At 30.8% G+C, this 22,370-nt stretch overlaps 1 protein-coding gene across 2 annotated transcripts in view; it reads left to right on the top strand.

The window, feature by feature from the left end:
• LOC145278102 (ranBP-type and C3HC4-type zinc finger-containing protein 1-like) overlaps nucleotides 1–22,370 on the top strand; it is an 84,519-nt gene that overhangs the window by 23,933 nt on the left and 38,216 nt on the right. Inside the window, exons 4-6 of one of the 2 annotated variants that reach the window (XM_080130372.1) lie at nucleotides 8,946–9,135; nucleotides 18,206–18,315; nucleotides 21,899–22,072. In XM_080130372.1, the coding sequence (XP_079986498.1) occupies nucleotides 8,946–9,135; nucleotides 18,206–18,315; nucleotides 21,899–22,072 (474 nt within the window). Of the gene's footprint in view, nucleotides 1–8,945; nucleotides 9,136–18,136; nucleotides 18,316–21,898; nucleotides 22,073–22,370 lie in introns of both variants that reach the window. The other variant, XM_080130371.1, reaches the window with a different exon arrangement.

Below are 22,370 nucleotides of genomic sequence, written 5' to 3'. Positions count from 1 at the left end.
AGTCCTTCTCTCTCTTTTTTTGACCCCTCCATTTTTTTTTTACAAAGTCCTTCTCTCTCTTTTTTTGACCCCTCCATTTTTTTTACAAAGTCCTTCTCTCTCTTTTTTTGACCCCTCCATTTTTTTTACAGTGTCCTTCTCTCTCTTTTTTTGACCCCTCCATTTTTTTTTACAAAGTCCTTCTCTCTTTTTTTGACCCCTCCATTTTTTTTTTACAAAGTCCTTCTCTCTCTTTTTTGACCCCTCCATTTTTTTTTACAGTGTCCTTCTCTCTTTTTTTGACCCCTCCATTTTTTTTACAGTGTCCTTCTCTCTCTTTTTTTGACCCCTCCATTTTTTTTTACAAAGTCCTTCTCTCTCTTTTTTTGACCCCTCCATTTTTTTTTACAGTGTCCTTCTCTCTCTTTTTTTGACCCCTCCATTTTTTTTTACAAAGTCCTTCTCTCTCTTTTTTTGACCCCTCCATTTTTTTTTACAAAGTCCTTCTCTCTCTTTTTTTGACCCCTCCATTTTTTTTACAAAGTCCTTCTCTCTCTTTTTTAGACCCCTCCATTTTTTTTTTTACAAAGTCCTTCTCTCTCTTTTTTTGACCCCTCCATTTTTTTTTACAAAGTCCTTCTCTCTTTTTTCTATAAGAATTTTCTCCTTCTACTTTTGCTTTTTATAAAAACTCTCCTCCCTCTCATTTTTTAGAAAAACTTCCTCTTCTCTTTCCTGCTTTAAAAAAAACACTCTCTCCTCCCTTTCTTGCATTTTATAAGAACCCTCCTCTCTCTGTTTTTACAACTCTTTCTTTCTATATATATTATATATATATATATATATATTGAGAGAGAGAGAGAGGTGCCTTCAATAAGTTTCCAGACTTTTTTGTATAGGCATTTAAAATTGTCGTAGACTTGAAAATTCAGTATGTTATTGCAGAACATCTTATGAAATGACTGACCATTTTTATGATTTCACATTCAGATGAACAGAGGAATTGAAATGCCCCCTACTAAAGCTTGATTGTCACAGTTGGTGAATTTCAAAAATACAATCTGGACGTGAGGACACTTTAGAAGAACGATATGCAATAAAATTCTGTTTTAAACTTGGAAAAAAAATGTCACAGAGATGTGTGGAATGCTTTAGACTGCTTTTAGACAATCTTGCATGAATCGAGCATCAGTTTTTGAGTGGCATAAGAGATTCAAGGAAAGCAAGGAATTTGTAAAGGATGATGATATGTGTGGGAGGAGTAAGGAAATCAGAATACCAGAGTTGATTGGCCAAATAAAGAATTTCATGAATAAGGATCGTCATGTGTCTATAAAGACAAGCAGTGCACAGTTTGATGTCAGTGTGGGAACTGTACATACAATTATTTATGAAGAACTGATGATGCGGAAGATTTGCGCGAAGTTTGTCGCAAGAGTGCTCAGAGAAAATGAGATACTATTTGATCAAGATGAGCATCAAAAAAGTCCCTCAGCCTCCCGATAGTCTAAACCTTGCTCCCTGTTATTTGGTTATTCCCTAAGCTCAAGGAAAACATTAGAGGCTGTTGTTTTGAGACAATTGAAAAGATGAAAGATGCTGTGACGGTCATTGACACGCTCACACAAGAAAACTTCCATAGAGCCTTTCAGAAATTGTTGAAACACTACAACAAGTGCATTGCAACCAGAAGAGATTACTTCGAAGGGAACTAGAGTTTCATGCGTGTAACATGAATAAAAGTGCATATACAAAAAATCTGGAAACTTATTGAAGGCACCTCTCTCTCTCTTTCTTACTGTGTTTCTCCAGTTATAAATTTCTCGCTCTCTTTAACAGTATAACCCTATGTTTTTATAACCGTCTTTTTCTTCGTACCACCCTCTTTCTCTTTATTAATCTTCCATAATCTCTAACCCCCCCCCCCCGCGCCCATCCCCTGTTCTTTTATAACTTAGCTCTCTGTCTCTCACAATCACTTTTTTTATGCCCCCTCTCACTCTCACAACATTGTGTGCTTTCCTCATTCTTTACTTATACACGTCACTCAATAAGTTCCACAAATAACACTGAAAAAAATGACTTTTCGATAAAATTCAAATGTATTTATCAAAATATCCGTCTCCTGAGGTAATTCAAATGTATTTATCAAAATATCCGTCTCCTGAGGTAATTCAAATGTATTCATCAAAATATCCGTCTCCTGAGGTAATTCAAATGTATTCATCAAAATATCCGTCTCCTGAGGTAATTCAAATGTATTCATCAAAATATCCGTCTCCTGAGGTAATTCAAATGTATTCATCAAAATAGCCGTCTCCTGAGGTAATTCAAATGTATTCATCGAAATATCCGTCTCCTGAGGTAATCCACTGATTCTGATGTTTCTGTTAGATGATAAAAAGGGGACATAGTTCTAAATAAAAAAGTTACGAGTTATCGCCCTTTGTTCTGGGTTACGGCCCTTGACAATTGGAGTTCTCCAGAATTAGAAACTAGCAAGATGGCGACATCACCACACACTAAGTATTGTCATGTACATAAAATAGGTTGAAATATCAATAAGGATTTATGCTTGTTATTATGATATCCATTATTATATTGTTATTATGATATCCATCATTATATTGTTATTATGATATCCATTATTATATTGTTATGATATCCATCATTACATTATTATTATGATATCCATTATTATATTGTTATTATGATATCCATTATTACATTGTTATTATAATATCCATTATTCTATTATTATTATAATATCCATTATTACATTGTTATTATAATATCCATTATTTTATTGTTATTATAATATCCATTATTTTATTATTATTATAATATCGATTATTACATTGTTATTATAATATCCATTATTATATTATGCATATTTGTTATGATATCCATCATTATATTATGTATAATTATTATTATGATATCCATTATTATATTATGTATAATTATTATTATGATATCCATTATTATATTATGTATAATTATTATGATATCCATTATTATATTATGTATAATTATTATGATATCCATTATTATATTATGTATAATTATTATGATATCCATTATTATATTATGTATAATTATTATGATATCCATTATTATATTATGTATAATTATTATTATGATATCCATTATTATATTATGTATAATTATTATGATATCCATTATTATATTATGTATAATTATTATTATGATATCCATTATTATATTATGTATAATAATTATTATGATATCCATTATTATATTATGTATAATTATTATGATATCCATTATTATATTATGTATAATTATTATGATATCCATTATTATATTATGTATAATTATTATGATATCCATTATTATATTATGTATAATTATTATTATGATATTCATTATTATATTATGTATAATTATCATGATATCCATTATTATATTATGTATAATTATTATTATGATATCCATTATTATATTATGCATAATTATTATGATATCCATTATTATATTATGCATAATTATTATTATGATATTCATTATTATATTATGCATAATTATTATGATATCCATTATTATATTATGTATAATTATTATTATGATATTCATTATTATATTATGCATAATTATTATGATATCCATTATTATATTATGTATAATTATTATTATGATATTCATTATTATATTATGTATAATTATTATTATGATATTCATTATGATATTATGCATAATTATTATTATGATATTCATTATTATATTATGCATAATTATTATGATATCCATTATTATATTATGTATAATTATTATTATGATATTCATTATTATATTATGCATAATTATTATGATATCCATTATTATATTATGTATAATTATTATTATGATATCCATTATTATATTATGTATAATTATTATGATATCCATTATTATATTATGCATAATTATTATGATATCCATTATTATATTATGTATAATTATTATGATATCCATTATTATATTATGCATAATTATTATGATATCCATTATTATATTATATATAATTATTATGATATCCATTATTATATTATGCATAATTATTATGATATCCATTATTATATTATATATAATTATTATGATATCCATTATTATATTATGTATAATTATTATAATATCCATTATTATATTATGTATAATTATTATGATATCCATTATTATATTATGCATAATTATTATGATATCCATTATTATATTATGTATAATTATTATGATATCCATTATTATATTATGCATAATTATTATGATATCCATTATTATATTATGTATAATTATTATGATATTCATTATTATATTATGCATAATTATTATGATATCCATTATTATATTATGTATAATTATTATGATATCCATTATTATATTATGCATAATTATTATGATATCCATTATTATATTATATATAATTATTATGATATTCATTATTATATTATGCATAATTATTATGATATCCATTATTATATGATGTATAATTAGTATTATATTCATTATTATATTATGTATAATTATTATGATATCCATTATTATATTATGTATAATTATTATGATATCCATTATTATATTATGCATAATTATTATGATATCCATTATTATATTATGTATAATTATTATGATATCCATTATTATATTATGTATAATTATTATGATATCCATTATTATATTATGCATAATTATTATGATATCCATTATTATATTATGTATAATTATTATGATATCCATTATTATATTATGTATAATTATTATGATATCCATTATTATATTATGTATAATTATTATGATATCCATTATTATATTATGCATAATTATTATGATATCCATTATTATATTATGTATAATTATTATGATATCCATTATTATATTATGTATAATTATTATGATATCCATTATTATATTATGCATAATTATTATGATATCCATTATTATATTATGTATAATTATTATGATATCCATTATTATATTATGCATAATTATTATGATATCCATTATTATATTATGTATAATTATTATGATATTCATTATTATATTATGTATAATTATTATGATATCCATTATTATATTATGTATAATTATTATGATATCCATTATTATATTATGTATAATTATTATGATATCCATTATTATATTATGCATAATTATTATGATATCCATTATTATATTATGCATAATTATTATGATATCCATTATTATATTATGTATAATTATTATGATATCCATTATATTATGTATAATTATTATGATATCCATTATTATATTATGTATAATTATTATGATATCCATTATTATATTATGTATAATTATTATGATATCCATTATTATATTATGTATAATTATTATGATATCCATTATTATATTATGCATAATTATTATGATATCCATTATTATATTATGCATAATTATTATGATATCCATTATTATATTATGCATAATTATTATGATATCCATTATTATATTATGTATAATTATTATGATATCCATTATTATATTATGCATAATTATTATGATATCCATTATTATATTATGCATAATTATTATGATATCCATTATTATATTATGCATAATTATTATGATATCCATTATTATATTATGCATAATTATTATGATATCCATTATTATATTATGCATAATTATTATGATATCCATTATTATATTATGCATAATTATTATGATATCCATTATTATATTATGTATAATTATTATGATATCCATTATTATATTATGCATAATTATTATGATATCCATTATTATATTATGCATAATTATTATGATATCCATTATTATATTATGTATAATTATTATGATATCCATTATATTATGTATAATTATTATGATATCCATTATTATATTATGTATAATTATTATGATATCCATTATTATATTATGTATAATTATTATGATATCCATTATTATATTATGCATAATTATTATGATATCCATTATTATATTATGCATAATTATTATGATATCCATTATTATATTATGTATAATTATTATGATATCCATTATTATATTATGTATAATTATTATGATATCCATTATTATATTATGCATAATTATTATGATATCCATTATTATATTATGCATAATTATTATGATATCCATTATTATATTATGTATAATTATTATGATATCCATTATTATATTATGCATAATTATTATGATATCCATTATTATATTATGCATAATTATTATGATATCCATTATTATATTATGCATAATTATTATGATATCCATTATTATATTATGCATAATTATTATGATATCCATTATTATATTATGCATAATTATTATGATATCCATTATTATATTATGCATAATTATTATGATATCCATTATTATATTATGTATAATTATTATGATATCCATTATTATATTATGCATAATTATTATGATATCCATTATTATATTATGCATAATTATTATGATATCCATTATTATATTATGTATAATTATTATGATATCCATTATATTATGTATAATTATTATGATATCCATTATTATATTATGTATAATTATTATGATATCCATTATTATATTATGTATAATTATTATGATATCCATTATTATATTATGCATAATTATTATGATATCCATTATTATATTATGCATAATTATTATGATATCCATTATTATATTATGTATAATTATTATGATATCCATTATTATATTATGTATAATTATTATGATATCCATTATTATATTATGCATAATTATTATGATATCCATTATTATATTATGCATAATTATTATGATATCCATTATTATATTATGTATAATTATTATGATATCCATTATTATATTATGCATAATTATTATGATATCCATTATTATATTATGCATAATTATTATGATATCCATTATTATATTATGTATAATTATTATGATATCCATTATATTATGTATAATTATTATGATATCCATTATTATATTATGTATAATTATTATGATATCCATTATTATATTATGTATAATTATTATGATATCCATTATTATATTATGCATAATTATTATGATATCCATTATTATATTATGCATAATTATTATGATATCCATTATTATATTATGCATAATTATTATGATATCCATTATTATATTATGTATAATTATTATGATATCCATTATATTATGTATAATTATTATGATATCCATTATTATATTATGTATAATTATTATGATATCCATTATTATATTATGTATAATTATTATGATATCCATTATTATATTATGTATAATTATTATGATATCCATTATTATATTATGTATAATTATTATTATATCCATTATTATATTATGTAAATTTGTTATTATTATTATGATATTCAGTGATCCTGATGATACATTTCTCTGAACACGAGTTTCTTTAACAATTTGATACCTTTTTTGCTGAACGATTTGTCTTTGGCCTCAAAATATTCCTCAGTTCTCAGTATCACTTTTCATTGTAGCCAGATCTCTTTGCTTGGAGCATCCTTTTGAAGTGTACAGCCAATAGTCACTAGGTGACAGATCAGTAGAACAGGATGGGTGTTGTAGGAATTTGAATGCAATTCATGTAGCTTTGCTATCGTTATGATTGACTTGTGATATAATGTATTGTCTTGGTGAAAGAACACATCTTTTTTTTAATTTTCATTTGTAGCCATTTTTTTATCCTTCAAAACACTTCTGTGTTGTAAACCATTTTAGTTCTGGAAGAGAAATGTTTCAAACAAAATGGCAGTACCATTCCAGAGGAGGTTTGGATTGTAAAAGTTTGCAGACGAAAGACAAAGAATAGTTTTCGGTAGGTAGCCAACCTGAAGAAGTCTTTAATTGCAGACAAAGAGCAGAATGTCTTCTCCTGTGAAGATGAAAAGTTTTGTGCATGAATTCTAAAAAATTCAGTATATTTTATAGAGTGGTTCCGGTTTCTGATTGGTTGGTAGCAAGGTGTGGTTGCATCTGATTGGTCAGTTACACTCACCCATTTTTATAAATAGAACCTTCCAATTTTTTATAATGACATGCTCATAATTTTACCAAAAATATTTGCTTTTAACTCTTTATGACCTGAATTATGATGCAGATAATTAACAAAAATATTTATTGTTAATTTTAGTTAGTTTAAAAAGTAATGATACTATGATTTTCTTCTAACTGGAAAAATTATGAAGTTCAATAGTTAAACTACCACTGATAATTTTTGCATTTCATAAACTTACCTTGATTATTATCTATAGTGCTTGAAAAAAGGGTGCTTATGACAACAAACAAAATCCTCCACTCTCTGAAACAGATGACGGCATATGAAACCTAAGCAAGGAACAGTTGCAATCTGGAGGTATCTGGAATCTACCCAATAAACTAATATGTACAAGGTGTGTTTGAATCAATTCCCACTTTATTTATGACGTTATATTCATTTATTTACGACTGACTGAATTAGTTCAACCAGGTCATAAAGGGTTGATAGTTCTTCCTTTTTCAACAAAATCAATTAACAAAGTACTTTGTACATCACAAAATGGAGGCCAAAACTTTTTGATGATGTTTGCGTTTTTAGTTAACCAAGTGGTGAATAAAATGTCTTTTGATATTTTTTATTCCTTTTCTATCTCGTGCAACTTTGATTTACAATGGTTCAAAAGTTTTTTTTCCAAAACAACTACTGAACTTGGTAGAGTCTGAACAACATATCAAGCTATTGCTTTCGTTGAACAGTATTTTTTCCTTTCAGAAAGAAATATTTTCTCAACAAATGAAATTAAGATTTTTTTAATTGTTTTGCTATACAAACTTCATTTAAGTAGGTGTAATTTATATACTAATAGTTCGATTAGGCTCAGATTTTAATACATTTGAACATTAGTATTTTATAAAAATCATGGATTTATTTTATTAATGGCGTTATCTGTGTGCTAGGCTTGGGACTTGTTAAATGATATGTCATCTTTTGATGAATTTTGTTTTTTTAGGTTTGTCTGAAACACCATTTTCCAGTACAAGTTCAACGGCTGATTGTCTCTCAGAAAATACCCAAAGATCGAGACGTCTTATCAAAACATGGCGTCAGGGAAGGCAGTACCGTCTACATCTATATGGTGCCGGCGCCCAAGGTGAATCTGACAAAAGAACAGTTCCAGGAAGAACTTTCCCTCATCTCATGTATGTTCCATTTCAAAACGAAAAAAAAGCAACACATTCTTCTATATTTTATCTTCGCCGTTTCCATTTTTTGGGGGTGGTGGTGGAGGAAGGTTATAACCCTATTTTGTTTCTCTTTAATTCATTTTACATGGATATAAGTTTTCTGCCAATTAACAATCCAGTGTTTAAATTAAAAAATTTTTTTTTTCACATGAAGGTCACCACTTATCAAGGCCCAGAAGCCACTCGGGGATAAGGGTTATTTTTTGATCAATACTGATTGATAGTGATAACTATATCTCTACAAAGCCACCATTCATATCTGTACATGAAGTATTGTTCTTAAATCTGAGCTAGTGTATCGACCTCCAGCTTCTCTCTCTTGGAGACGGTGTGAGACATAATTACTAACCTAATAGGTTGTGCACTAATTGTTACGTTCCAGCCTCTTTCGCATGACAGTGTGCAATCCTATGCTTGTTTCATAACTATTTTCATGGAATGTGAAAATGAACTTACTAGACTTGTAAATAACCTGACCCCCCCCCCCCGCCCAATCAATTAACAGCCCCCCCCCCCTCCACTGTTAATTGTAGAGGTCCATGAACTCTGGAAGACTTTCTGCGGATCACTCATTTTTGGAATTCCCTTTCTGCTACTTCTTTTTCCGACTATAGCAACATGCAGAAATTTAACTATGTGAACAAGCTTCATGCACTGAAGGGGTGGGATTTTGCTATGTGTCTGGTTAGTCTGGTGTGTTTATGTTGAGGGGCACCAGTGTTACAAGTTCATCAGAACACATTCCAAAACTTGTAAGACAAACAAAGGGATACAACATTGTGGTGATGAGGCAGGGATTGAAGTTTGGTTGACAGTGTGGGATTTATTAGATTGAAGACTTTTTTCTTTTTTTTTTGATCCTGTCTAATAGAGAAAGATTAGTGGTTGATGCACCAGACCAGATGTGGCAACAATATTCTATGTATGGGTGACTGTTGGCTTAATAGAGATATAAAATACTAACATACATGAGAAGTTTTCTAGCATGGTAGAGGGAGTCAGCCCTTTTTTTTTTTTTTTTTTTGCAACAGCAACCTTGGCAATGTCTTCTATATATTGGTTCCAATTTATATTACCTGTGAATGTTAGACTGAAAAGATTGAATCATAATAGTGCTATTACCATTCACCTCTAATATTACTGGAGATGATGGTGTGTTGACCAACACAATTCTGATATGTGAAATGTAAGTCACCGACACGGGCATTGAAATCGCCTATAATAAAAATAAAAATCATGTTGTGGGATGCTGTCTATTAATTTCTGAATTTGGTCGTACACATGTTTAACGTCTTCATCAAGATAACTAGTGGTAGGAAAATAAGCTTCAATGAAAACAATCTTATTATTCTGTCCATGGAGAGAAAAAATTGCCAGTTTATCAGAAAAACCTTGCTAGAAATAAAGGAAACCCACACCATTTGAATAAGAAGTCTTCTTTCGGAATTGGAAAGGCAATGGCCAAATGGGATGTTTCAGTGGATGAGTCCTTAATTTGAGTTGCGGACAAACTAATGTCCCACTTTTAATGCATCTAAAACCAAGCTTCTATCTTTACATCATCAACGCTCTGATGCCCATCTGGCACCAATTGAAATGAATGGCTCTTGGGCAGGCTTCATGTTTTCACAAGCTTCTGGGCTTGACTGTTACTCCTGATTTGAAATGAAACATGTATATTAAATCCATTGCCAAGGTCGCTGGAAAAATGGTGGGATCCTTCTACTGCTCCAGTAGATATCTCACTGCTGATGCAATTCTCTACCTATATAAAAACCAAGTATGGCCAACGATGGATTACCGTTGCCACATCTGGGCAGGAGCTGCTAGAAGCAGCTTATCCTGCCTTGACAGTTCAAAATAGACGTCGTAGCTTAGTGGGGGATGTCCTTTTCTCTTTCCTGCAACCTTTTCCCCACAGAAGAGACGTTGCGAGCCTCTTTATCGTTATTTTCATGGCAAGTGCTCATCTGAGCTTCAATCTATGGTACCCCCTCTCACCAAACTTTCATGAAAAACACTCGTCTAGCCAAAACCACTATCAATAATTTCCCACACTCTTTATCTGTTGATTCCATGAACAAAGCTCCTTTCTTAGAACTGTATGCCTGTGAAACTCTCTTCCGTTTGCCTGCTTTCCGGCTGACTACAATCTGATTGTCTTCAAGTCCAACATAAACAAGTTCTCCCTAAGTAATCCAAGAGATAAAATTTCCACTACTTATGTTTACTATGCTATAATCACATTGACAAATGTATACCCATTAACCTTTATCCTCGAGTGGCCTCCGGGCCTTGATAAGTGGTGATTCTTGTGTAAAAAAAAAAAAAAAAAAAAAAAAAATTTCACGTGTGAAAGCTCAACAAGCATAACATTAAGATCTTGGTCGAGGTTGCTTATTGATTGGTAGTTGTAGGTGTAAATATGAAGTTGTTTTGTGTTGAATTTTTCCTTGGTCGCATTCAAGACGTTTTCGGAACTGCACATGCTAGCCTTTGGCCACATGTGTCACACTGATCTGGGGTTGCCAGTGCGCTTTCTTGATCGCATGTCAATGATCCAGAGGTTGCCTCATCTGATCTGGAGAAATAAATGAAGTTTTTGTCATTGTGGGTTTTATGGCTGTTAAATCCTCACGAGGGTCGAATCTGCTGAAGGGTGTTATAGTTAAGGATCACCAAAGGACCAATGTTTTTATCGTGACACCATCACTAACCAAGGCATAAAGGGCCATATCTCACCCTGTGAGGTAAGTGTAGAACTGTAACCTCCTTCACTCGTCCCAATGCACTGAGTAACCGTCTGTCTTGTAACGTCACCTGTTTAGCCTCTGAACAGCCAAAGCTCTCTCCCCACACCTCCAAGCGACCTGTTTTATATTACATTCACCCACGTGAATCTCGCGAGATCACACGAGACCGTTTCTGTTAAATATCCCAGACGCCATCTTGCTTCTTCTTTTTCCTGTCCAACGCGCATGACAGGCAGACATGTGGGTCGTGTGTATGTCCGTTTCTATTTTCCCCACATGTACGTTTACAGGCGCCAGATAACCAAGCTGATATTTATTTATACCTTTGCCTTAGTGATGTGTTTTACAGTTTACTCCGATAAATAGAAAACTTGGTAGAATTTAGTGCCTGACCTGACCTCATTTAATTAATCCTTTCTTTCAGAACCGTAAGCTTCATACTTGGAATCATCCCAATGCTAAGAGTAAAGGCCAAATCGATTTCATTCTTGTAATAGATTTCATCAAAGCGTCACAATAGTGTCCGTTCGAAATACCCCAAGCATATCAGACCACTTAGTGTTGACATTAATGTAAGGTGCATTTGGAAGAAACCTAAAACTCCAGTGAAGAAATTTAATGTTGAAGCCTTGAAAATCATTGAAACTAGAGATTTTTTCAATAATTAAAGCTTACTAACCGATTCCAACCTTTAATAAATATTCCTTATATATTAATGTTGAAGGATTTACAGATGTAGTGAACATGAAAATCATTGAAACTGCTGTAAAGGTCACACCACCTGTTAAGCAAACAGTTCCACAGTGGATTGAACCCGATACCAGGACAGCAATTGATAACAAGAAAAGTGTTCGTATAAATTATGAAGACAATTCCCCATATTTCCTCCTATAACACAGAACAAGCTAGGTAACATACAAATATCCATGCATGAGGTCGCCAAGCTAATAAAGAACCTAGATTCCAGTAAAGCAACTGGCCCTGATGGCATCCCAATTATAGTGTTAAAAAAGCTTCAACCAGAACTTGCTCCCATACTTATGAAACTATTTAAGCGCTGCCTTAAGGAGAAGTGCTTTCCGACTCCCTGGAAGACCTCATCAGTTTGCCCTGTATTTAAGAATTCAGGTGATAAGTCATCTCCCTCTCAGTACAGACCAATAAGTCTCCAGTGTGTTATGAGTAAGTTGCTGGAATCCATATTAAATAGAGAAATAGTCAACCACCTCAGCAGGAATAACCTTCTTAGTGACACAATATGGTTTCCGCTCTGCAAGATCTACTGCTGATGTGCTAACGGTTATATCCCACAGGATTAGTGAATCTCTTGACAAAGGCTTCCTTTTTAGGGCAATTGCTCTTGACATATCAAAGGCCTTCGACAAGGTATGGCATAAGGGTCTACTTCACAAGATTTCCAGCTACGGTATAACTGGAAATGTTTTCTCAATCATTAAATCATTTCTCTCCGATAGGCTCATAAGAGTAGTGGTAGATGGACAAAAATCGGAGGCCTGCAATATAAATGCTGGAGTCCCTCAGGGGTCAATCCTGGGCCCAACTCTCTTCCTGATCTACATCAATGACCTCCCTAAACACATACTTAAATCATTCGTTGACATCTATGCTGATGACATGACCATCTACGGCAACACATCAAAGACTGTAAATGACAAAGTTCTCTCTGATTCTCTCTCCTCTGATCTCGAGCACGTGGTTCAGTGGGGGAAGATGTGGCTGGTTACCTTTAATGCATCCAAAACCAAACTCCTATCCTTACATCATCAACGCTCTGATCCCCAGCTGGCATCAATTGAAATGGATGGCTCTTGTCTGGGTGAGGCCCCGTGTTTTGACAAGCTTCTGGGTTTGACCTTTACTCCTGATCTGAAATGGAACACGTACATCAAGTCTGTTGCCAAGGTCGCAGGAAAGATGGTGGGATCCTTCTACCGCTCCAGAAGATATTTTACTACTGATGCAATTCTCTATCTATATAAAAGCCAAGTACGTCCAAGGATGGAATACTGTTGCCATATCTGGGCAGGAGTGGCCAAAAACAGCCTATCCTGCCTTGACAGAGTACAAAATAGACTTCGTGGCTTAGTGGGGGATGCCCTTTTCTCTACCCTGCAACCTCTCTCCCACAGAAGAAACGTTGCGAGCATATCCTTGTTTTATCGTTATTTTCATGGTAGGTGCTCGTCTGAACTCTAATATCTGGTCCCCCCTCACCAATCTTTCACGAAAAACACCCGTTTAGCTGAATCCACTGTGAAAAATTTTATATCTGTGCCTAAATCAAAACGCGGATTCCATGAACAAAGCTTCTTTCTTAGAACTGCATGCTTGTGGAACTCTGTTCCGTCTGCCTGCTTCCCTCCAGACTACAACTTGGATGTCTTCAAGTCCAATGTTAACAAATTCCTAATGAACCGCCCCCTTAATTAAACACTTCATCAAATCTCCACACTAACATAATGTACTTGCAATAACCCTTATCCCTGAGTGGCTTCCAGGCCTTGATAAGTGGTGATTACTGTGTAAAAAAAAAAAACCCAAAAAAAACTCAATGCAAAGTAGCAAAAGCAAAAAAAAAAAAAAATAGTAAAAAAAAATCAACCAACTAAATGATGACCTTGATGAAATTTCAAATTTACCTCCGAATAAACAATTTTTCGTCGCAATGAAAAAATTAAAACCTCACGAACATGATATTAGCTGCGGTATCAAAGATAAAACGTAAAAATCTTAACTTCCAGGAAAAAAACTTGCAATCCATTCCCAACTTCAGGAGAATTACTTATTCCATTCTATTCTATCAAAAACAGAAATCGTAATAGCCATGAACCCGATATCCACTGACAAAAGCCTGGCATCAACAACATTCACTCTGAGTTTTTAAAAGCTGGAGGTGATACCATAATCCTCGTTCTTCATAAGCTGTTCAATCTTATTTCAGAAACTGGTAAAATTTCTAATTTCAAGAAAGCATTACTTGTTTTGTACGAAAAAGATGACAGATCCGAATGTAAAAACTACAGAAATATAAGTTTGTTGAGCCATGTAAACTTTTTATGACTATTATTAGCAACAGAATCACAAGTGATCTTTATTCCTGTTTCCCCGATTCTCAAGCGGCCTATCAACATGGAAGGAGCATAGTCAAACTGATTTTTGCTCTCAGCCAATTGATTGAAAAATCAATTGAGTTTAAGAAACTATTATACATCATTTTTATCGATTTTTTACAAAAGCTTTCTATAATATCAAATTAGACAAATCACTTTACAATGGATCGTAGGCTTTTATAAAAACTGACCTTGGGTTTAGCTACTCTGTAAACATCAAAAAGAGCGTTAAGTAAGGACCATCTACGGCAACGTTAACAAATTCCTAATGAACCGCCCCCTTAAGTAAACACTTCATCAAATCTCCACACTAACGTAATGTACTTGCAATAACCCTTATCCCTGAGTGGCTTCCGGGCCTTGATAAGTGGTGATCACTGTGTTTTGTGTTGCACTAGCTGCTGTTATGCTTAAGACAGTAGAGACTTGCCAAAGTGGTTTTCCCATAGGTGGACAGATAAGTCTCCTGTGCGTCATGAGTAAGTTGCTGGAATCTGTGTTAAATAGAGAAGTAATCAACCATCTCAGCGACACGCAATATGATTTCTGTTCTGCTAGATCTACACCAGATGTGCTTACAGTTATATCTCATAGGATTAGCAAATCTCTCGACGGAGGCTACCTTTCTAGGGCAATTGCTCTTGACATCTCAAAGGCCTTTGATAGAGTATGGCATAAAGGTTTACTTCACAAGATCTCCAGCTTCGGTATAGCTGGAAATGTCTTCTCAATTATTAAATCATTTCTCTCTGATAGGTTCATAAGAGTAGTGGTTGATCGACAGAAATCAGAAGCTCTCAGTATTAATGCTGGAGTCCCTCAGGGGTCCATCCTGGGTCCAACTCTCTTCCTGATCTCCATTAATGATCTTCCAAATCATATCCTTACATCATTCGTAGACATTTATGTTGATGACACTACTATCTATGGTAGCACATCTAAGACCGTGAACGACCAAATTCTCTCTGATTTTCTGTCCTCTGAGCTTGAGCAAGTGGTTCAATGGTGAAAGAGGTGGCTTGTTATTTTTAATGCATTTAAAACCAAGCTTTTCTCTTTACATCATCAACGCTCTGATCCCCATCTGGCATCAATTGAAATGAATGGCTCTTGTCGTAGGGAAGCCTCATGTTTTGACAAGCTTCTGGTGGGATCCTTCTATCGATATAGTAGATATCTCACTGCTGATGCAATTCTCTCTATATAAGAACCAGGTATGTCCAAGGATGGAGTACTGTTGCCACATTTGGGCAGGAGCTGCTAGAAAGGACTTATGCTGCTGTGATAGAGTTCAAAATAGACTTTGTAGCCTCGTAGGGGATGTCCTTTTCTCTTCCCTGCAACCTCTATCTCACAGAAGAGATGTTGCGAGTTTGTCTCTGCTTTATCGTTATTTTCATGGCAAGTGCTCGGCTGAACTCCAATTTATGGTCCCTCCTTGCCAAACTTTCACAAGAAACACCCGTCTAGCAGAAAACACTATCACTAGTTTCCCTCACTCTTTATCTGTACCTAAACATAGATTCCATGAACAAAGCTTCTTTCTTAGAACTGCACACCTATGGAATTGTCTTCCGTTTTCCCGCTTTCCAGCTGACTACAATATGGTTGTCTTCAAGTCTAACGTAAACAAGTTTTTGATGAGCTGTTCCGTATAAGTTAACAAATTTACCAAATTTCCATTACTAACAATTACTATATTGTCCAATTTCTACTGTACAGTCTTTAACCCTTATCCTCGAGTGGCCTCTTGGCCTTCATAAGTGGTGATGCCGATGTAAAAAAAAAAAGAAGGTCACCTAATTCATTTATTTAGGGCATAAACTGGCTTTCTCCAGTGATCATGAGACGACATTGAAACACAGAATCTGACTGGGTTGGATGGCTTTCCAAAAACACGGCACCATTCTAAAAAAAAAAAAAAAGGGCGCCAATAATTGTTAAATTAAAAGTTTATTTAATTTTTGTAGTTTTATATTGCCTTGATTGTATCACATCGACTAAAAAATTAGCCAATCGTATTGGGGTGTTTCAAAATCATGTAATGCATTTCATTACAAGACATTGCGTGATCGAAAAAAAAATATCCACCCTCCATCAAACTACTTCCCTACCCCGTCTATATTATGAAAGTAAAACCCTTAAACGTTTTGGCCATGTCAAACGATAAACTACTGACCTGTCAAATTTATGCTTTGAAGGTATGTTAGGAGGCAAAAGAGGCAGAAGAAAGCCAAAGAGATGGTGGAGAGAATGTTTTTGTTTGGACATCTCTATAAACTAATTTCAATAATTCTTTAAAAAAAAACTAATTTCAATAATTTAAAAAAAAAAAATAAAACTAATTTCAATAATTCTTTACAAAAAATAAAACTAATTTTTATAATACTTTAAAAAGATAAAACTAATTTCAATACTTCTTAAAAAAAATGAAACTAATTTCAATAATTCTTAAAAATGAAAATAAGACTAATTTCACTAATTCTTATTTAAAATAAGACCAAAAAAATTATTAAATAAAAAAGAATGATTGGAAAAATGTAAAAGAGAAAAGAAAGAGTACTTGCACAGGGGAGATTTAGGTGTGAGAGAAAAAAGCGAAGGAACTGATTTGCCATGTCACAGCTTCCAGTAGCACTATGCCAGAAGTTAGGAAGTATGTTAGCTGACTATAACCGAAAATGTTTCTTGTAGTTATTGAAGGAAAGAAGTTTTGTCTTAGTAGCATTAAATGTTAACATTTACATATCAATTTCAGTATAGATTGGAGATCATTTTTTAAGGTCTCAGACATTGCCTTGGATAAGTGTACATTTGTTTTTTCTTTTGGCAAAATGATTATGGACAATTTTGAGCCTGTATATTTCTGTTTTTTCTTTTGGCAAAATGATTATGGACAATTTTATGTATATTTCTGCAAGTCTTGTAATCATTTTCTTTTTTTTTTCAGTACTAATTTAAAAGCACTTAGTGTTGATGATAGATTATGTTTTGAATATTATAGAGCAAGGTTTTTGTCTTTTGTCTGATCTGTTAAATAATGCCTTTTTCATTCCTTATTTTCCCCGCCAGTTGGAGGTCCACAATCAAATCCGCATTTATCAATGTCCAACCTAGAATTGTCGTCCATACATGTTTCAGGTCCGAAACCTGCAATCGTTTCCAACATGCCACATCAAGTCTTCTACCAAGGTATGAATGTGGGAGCCAGCCATTCCTTTCCTTCACCAAAACCAGTGGAACAAGAAAAGGTAGGCAAGTAAAAATAACGATATGTAGCAGTTAGTTAAAAGGAAAATACATTTTCAACATAAATGAAATAGAGTATGGGGTGCTTCTTCATTATTAGAATGAAAATCGAAATATTGAATTTCACATAAAACCAATTTTGTCTACTTGTTATGTTGCAATAATGAACATATAAAAAATTACGAAAAATGATAGAAAATTGATTACTGTATATACTTGTGTATAAGTCGATATGCATTTTAAGACCAAAAATTGTTAGGGTTAGGTATTACCTGTGTATAAATCGACTGTAGATTCTAGACATGCTAAATCGTCTGTCTTATGGCTCTTTTTTGCATAGATAATTTCGTTTATGGTGTTTTTTTTTTGTAAGACATATTATAAATTGTTTTTCAGCATCTACAAGCAATAATACATGCATTTACGCAAGTGTGATCTATTCGATTTTCATATACAGAATCAACCCGCTACACACTTACATGCTGCGAACACAAATGTTGCTAATCAGACATTCCGATCAATAACATGCTGTAGATTCCAGTTACTGTTTTTAGACGAATAATTTATGTCACGTGCCATAATAATACAAATGCATTGCACGAACCGTAATAGTCCGTAATGTGAACGCATGCGTTAAGTGCCATTAAATGGTTTCATTAAATTCTTAAAACTTGTTGAACTTAGGGGAGAACGACATATTGTAAACACTACATTTCCTAACCTACTAAAAACACCATATTATCACTGCATACATCATATCGAACTTATATGTCTAGAGAGTGAACAGTGCGAGAGCTATTCCAATTATTATTAAACCTCCCACTGAAAAACGGTCCTGAATATGACCTTAAACTATATCCAGTGGTGAGGCCCCAGCTTGCGGGCTTTGGGGAGTGCGGAGCCACCCTTTAATTGCCATTGCTCCCAGGTCCACTCTGACCCGGAGTGGTAGTACCTGTTAGGGTCCCAACTATGGGTTAAATAGAAACCAACTTGAAAACAACAAATATATTCTATTAAAAAGAATTTTCTTCAAAATCTTTGGATTCGGCATTAAATAACCTGAAAAGGGTTGATATGCCGTAAAACAAAAAACACCCAACCCAACCCACTGAAAAACCGCACGTGTTTACATGCTGGCAAACACACTGCAATGGGGTTCGGAAGTATTGTGATTAATTACTAAGATTACCGGTATCTACTGAATGCACAAACAAAATGGCATTTTCTGTGATTGAGCGCCAAGTTGCTCTTTAACAGCATTTCAAAAACATTACGTATGTATAAGTCGACCCCCTAGAAAATAACCTTAAAATCGTCTCCCAGAAATTCGACTTATGCGCAATTATATACAGTATTGATGAAAATACTTTTCCAAGAAAATTAGCAAAAACTTGAAAGTTTTGCTAAAAAAAAATAAACAGAAAAGTTTATATCATAGCAAGGGAGGTAATTATTTTCTGAAAACTGAAAATCTCATGTGAATTTCAAATTATGACTTGCTTCCCTTGTTTTTTTACATCATGCGTCTCAAACAAACATAGCAAAACGTCTTTTTTTTTTTTTGATAAAGGTTGAAAATGATTGTTTTATTTAATAATGCAGTGATATTTAATTACGGCATGACAAGTAGATGTCATTGCTTTTAATTAAAATTGACCTAAAACGTAAGTAAATGTCATTGGTTTTTAATAAAATTATTTTCTCTTTTTTGACTTCCGAATTTTGTTCTAATAACAAAAAAACACAGAGTCTGGAAGGCACTGATAAGCAAGGAAAGAATCCAGTAAAAAAGTTAACACATGAACACATTAAAAAAAGATTCATTGGCTTCAATCAGTCAAGTGAAAAGCATGGAATAAAAACGTTATTAAGGTGAAGATATATTGTTATATAGCTGGTGGGTGTATAACATTATTGTCAGTGTATATAAACAGCGCGATATCTAATGGTTAATGATATTAACTGAAGTTACATTTTATATAGAGAATGAGGGAGAAAATGTGGAGAGCGATATTTCCACTACACTGTCCAAAATAGAAATGCTTAAAATAGTTTTTGCGCATATATGTTTGTAAATACACTCGCCCGATTGGGTTAGATATTTGTTTTTATTAATTCAGGTGATTGTATGTGCAGAAACTATTTTCAGCATTTTCATTTTGGACAGTGAAATGTAAACACACAAACGATAGTGAGGATGAAGTAGGTGAGAGTGATATGTGTTTGAAAGAAGGAAGTGTGTAGATATACTATAACAACAGGTGATATGGGGAGTCAGATTAGAAACTTGGACGAAGCTGCGTATAGAAAAACAATAATTCGAGGTAAAAATATGAATTAAAATTAAAAAAATATTTTTGGTATTTTTAGAGAGGATTCTATTAATATGATAAATTCATCGATATTGCCAGCTACAAAGTCTGAGGATTCTAAGGTAAAGTTCTATGAATTATAAGGCCTATTTTTATTGTTTCTGTATAAATAGAAATATATTGCCCAGCTTAAGTTGGTCAGACATAAACTCACATCTTATCGTCTATGATTAAATTTAACTTGAAAATCTGACTTTTTCAAAAGTATTCATGTATTACACACTCATGTAAAAAGTTTTACGTTTTTACAAAATTTTCCCCCATTAAACTATAAATGTTTGCAAATAATTTTTTGATAACACTCGGATATAGTTTGGTTTGGTTGTTTTATGGCATATAAAGATATTAATTGCAATTAAGCTAAATCACACAAAAAGTTTGGTTTAGTCATTTTGTCTTTCAGAAATGTTTGTTTTAATTGTTTTGTTTTACGGTAGATATACTATAACAACAGGTGATATGGGGAGTCAGATTAGAAACTTGGACGAAGCTGCGTATAGAAAAACAATAATTCGAGGTAAAAATATGAATTAAAATTAAAAAAATATTTTTGGTATTTTTAGAGAGGATTCTATTAATATGATAAATTCATCGATATTGCCAGCTACAAAGTCTGAGGATTCTAAGGTAAAGTTCTATGAATTATAAGGCCTATTTTTATTGTTTCTGTATAAATAGAAATATATTGCCCAGCTTAAGTTGGTCAGACATAAACTCACATCTTATCGTCTATGATTAAATTTAACTTGAAAATCTGACTTTTTCAAAAGTATTCATGTATTACACACTCATGTAAAAAGTTTTACGTTTTTACAAAATTTTCCCCCATTAAACTATAAATGTTTGCAAATAATTTTTTGATAACACTCGGATATAGTTTGGTTTGGTTGTTTTATGGCATATAAAGATATTAATTGCAATTAAGCTAAATCACACAAAAAGTTTGGTTTAGTCATTTTGTCTTTCAGAAATGTTTGTTTTAATTGTTTTGTTTTACGGCATAGCAGCACTTTTCAAACTATTTAATGCTGAATCCAGTAATTTTTGAAAAAAGTTTTTACGCTTCAAATTTCTTTTTTAAATTATTCTGCAATTGGCCAATGGGAGCTCTAACATGACAGAATTATTGTTAGTTTATAAATTTAAAAAATCTTTTTTTTACAAATCTTGTTTTTATCATGTTTTTCTTTCTTGGCTTTTTTGACTGTAGATTGGTTGGAAATGCCCAAGTTGCACCTACATAAATCTGCCGCACCGTCCAGGTTGTGAGATGTGTACGAACACTCGACCAAGTGACTATCAAATTCCAGATAATTATGAGATGAGTTCGAAGGAAATTGATTGGAGGAAAATGGAAGATGATGCTCTTCTCGCTCACAAACAGGTCAGAAGAATTTAACCTTTATTTTTCTTTTACAAAAAAAAACATTTTTTACATATTATTTGGACTTTTCAGACTACTATTCTCATCTTGAGTGTTATTTTTTCACAATGTTTCGCTTGATGTCACCCCTGACCTTCTTCAGGAAATACTTAGTAAAATTCAGTTGTAAGTTACACTTCTGAAGATTGAAGGTTCAATCCTTAGTGTGGGCGATATTCAAAATATAATTGCATTTATCCTCATCTCAAAAATTGTTAAACAGCATTTTTTTAAAAAAATGTTTTCTTAAAATTTAAAA

This window comes from Euprymna scolopes, chromosome 6 (assembly GCF_053919585.1).
Source record: "Euprymna scolopes isolate OS-2025 chromosome 6, ASM5391958v1, whole genome shotgun sequence".
In the NCBI taxonomy this organism is placed as follows: Eukaryota; Metazoa; Mollusca; class Cephalopoda; order Sepiida; family Sepiolidae; genus Euprymna; species Euprymna scolopes.
This window is presented reverse-complemented; position numbering and strand designations above follow the sequence as displayed.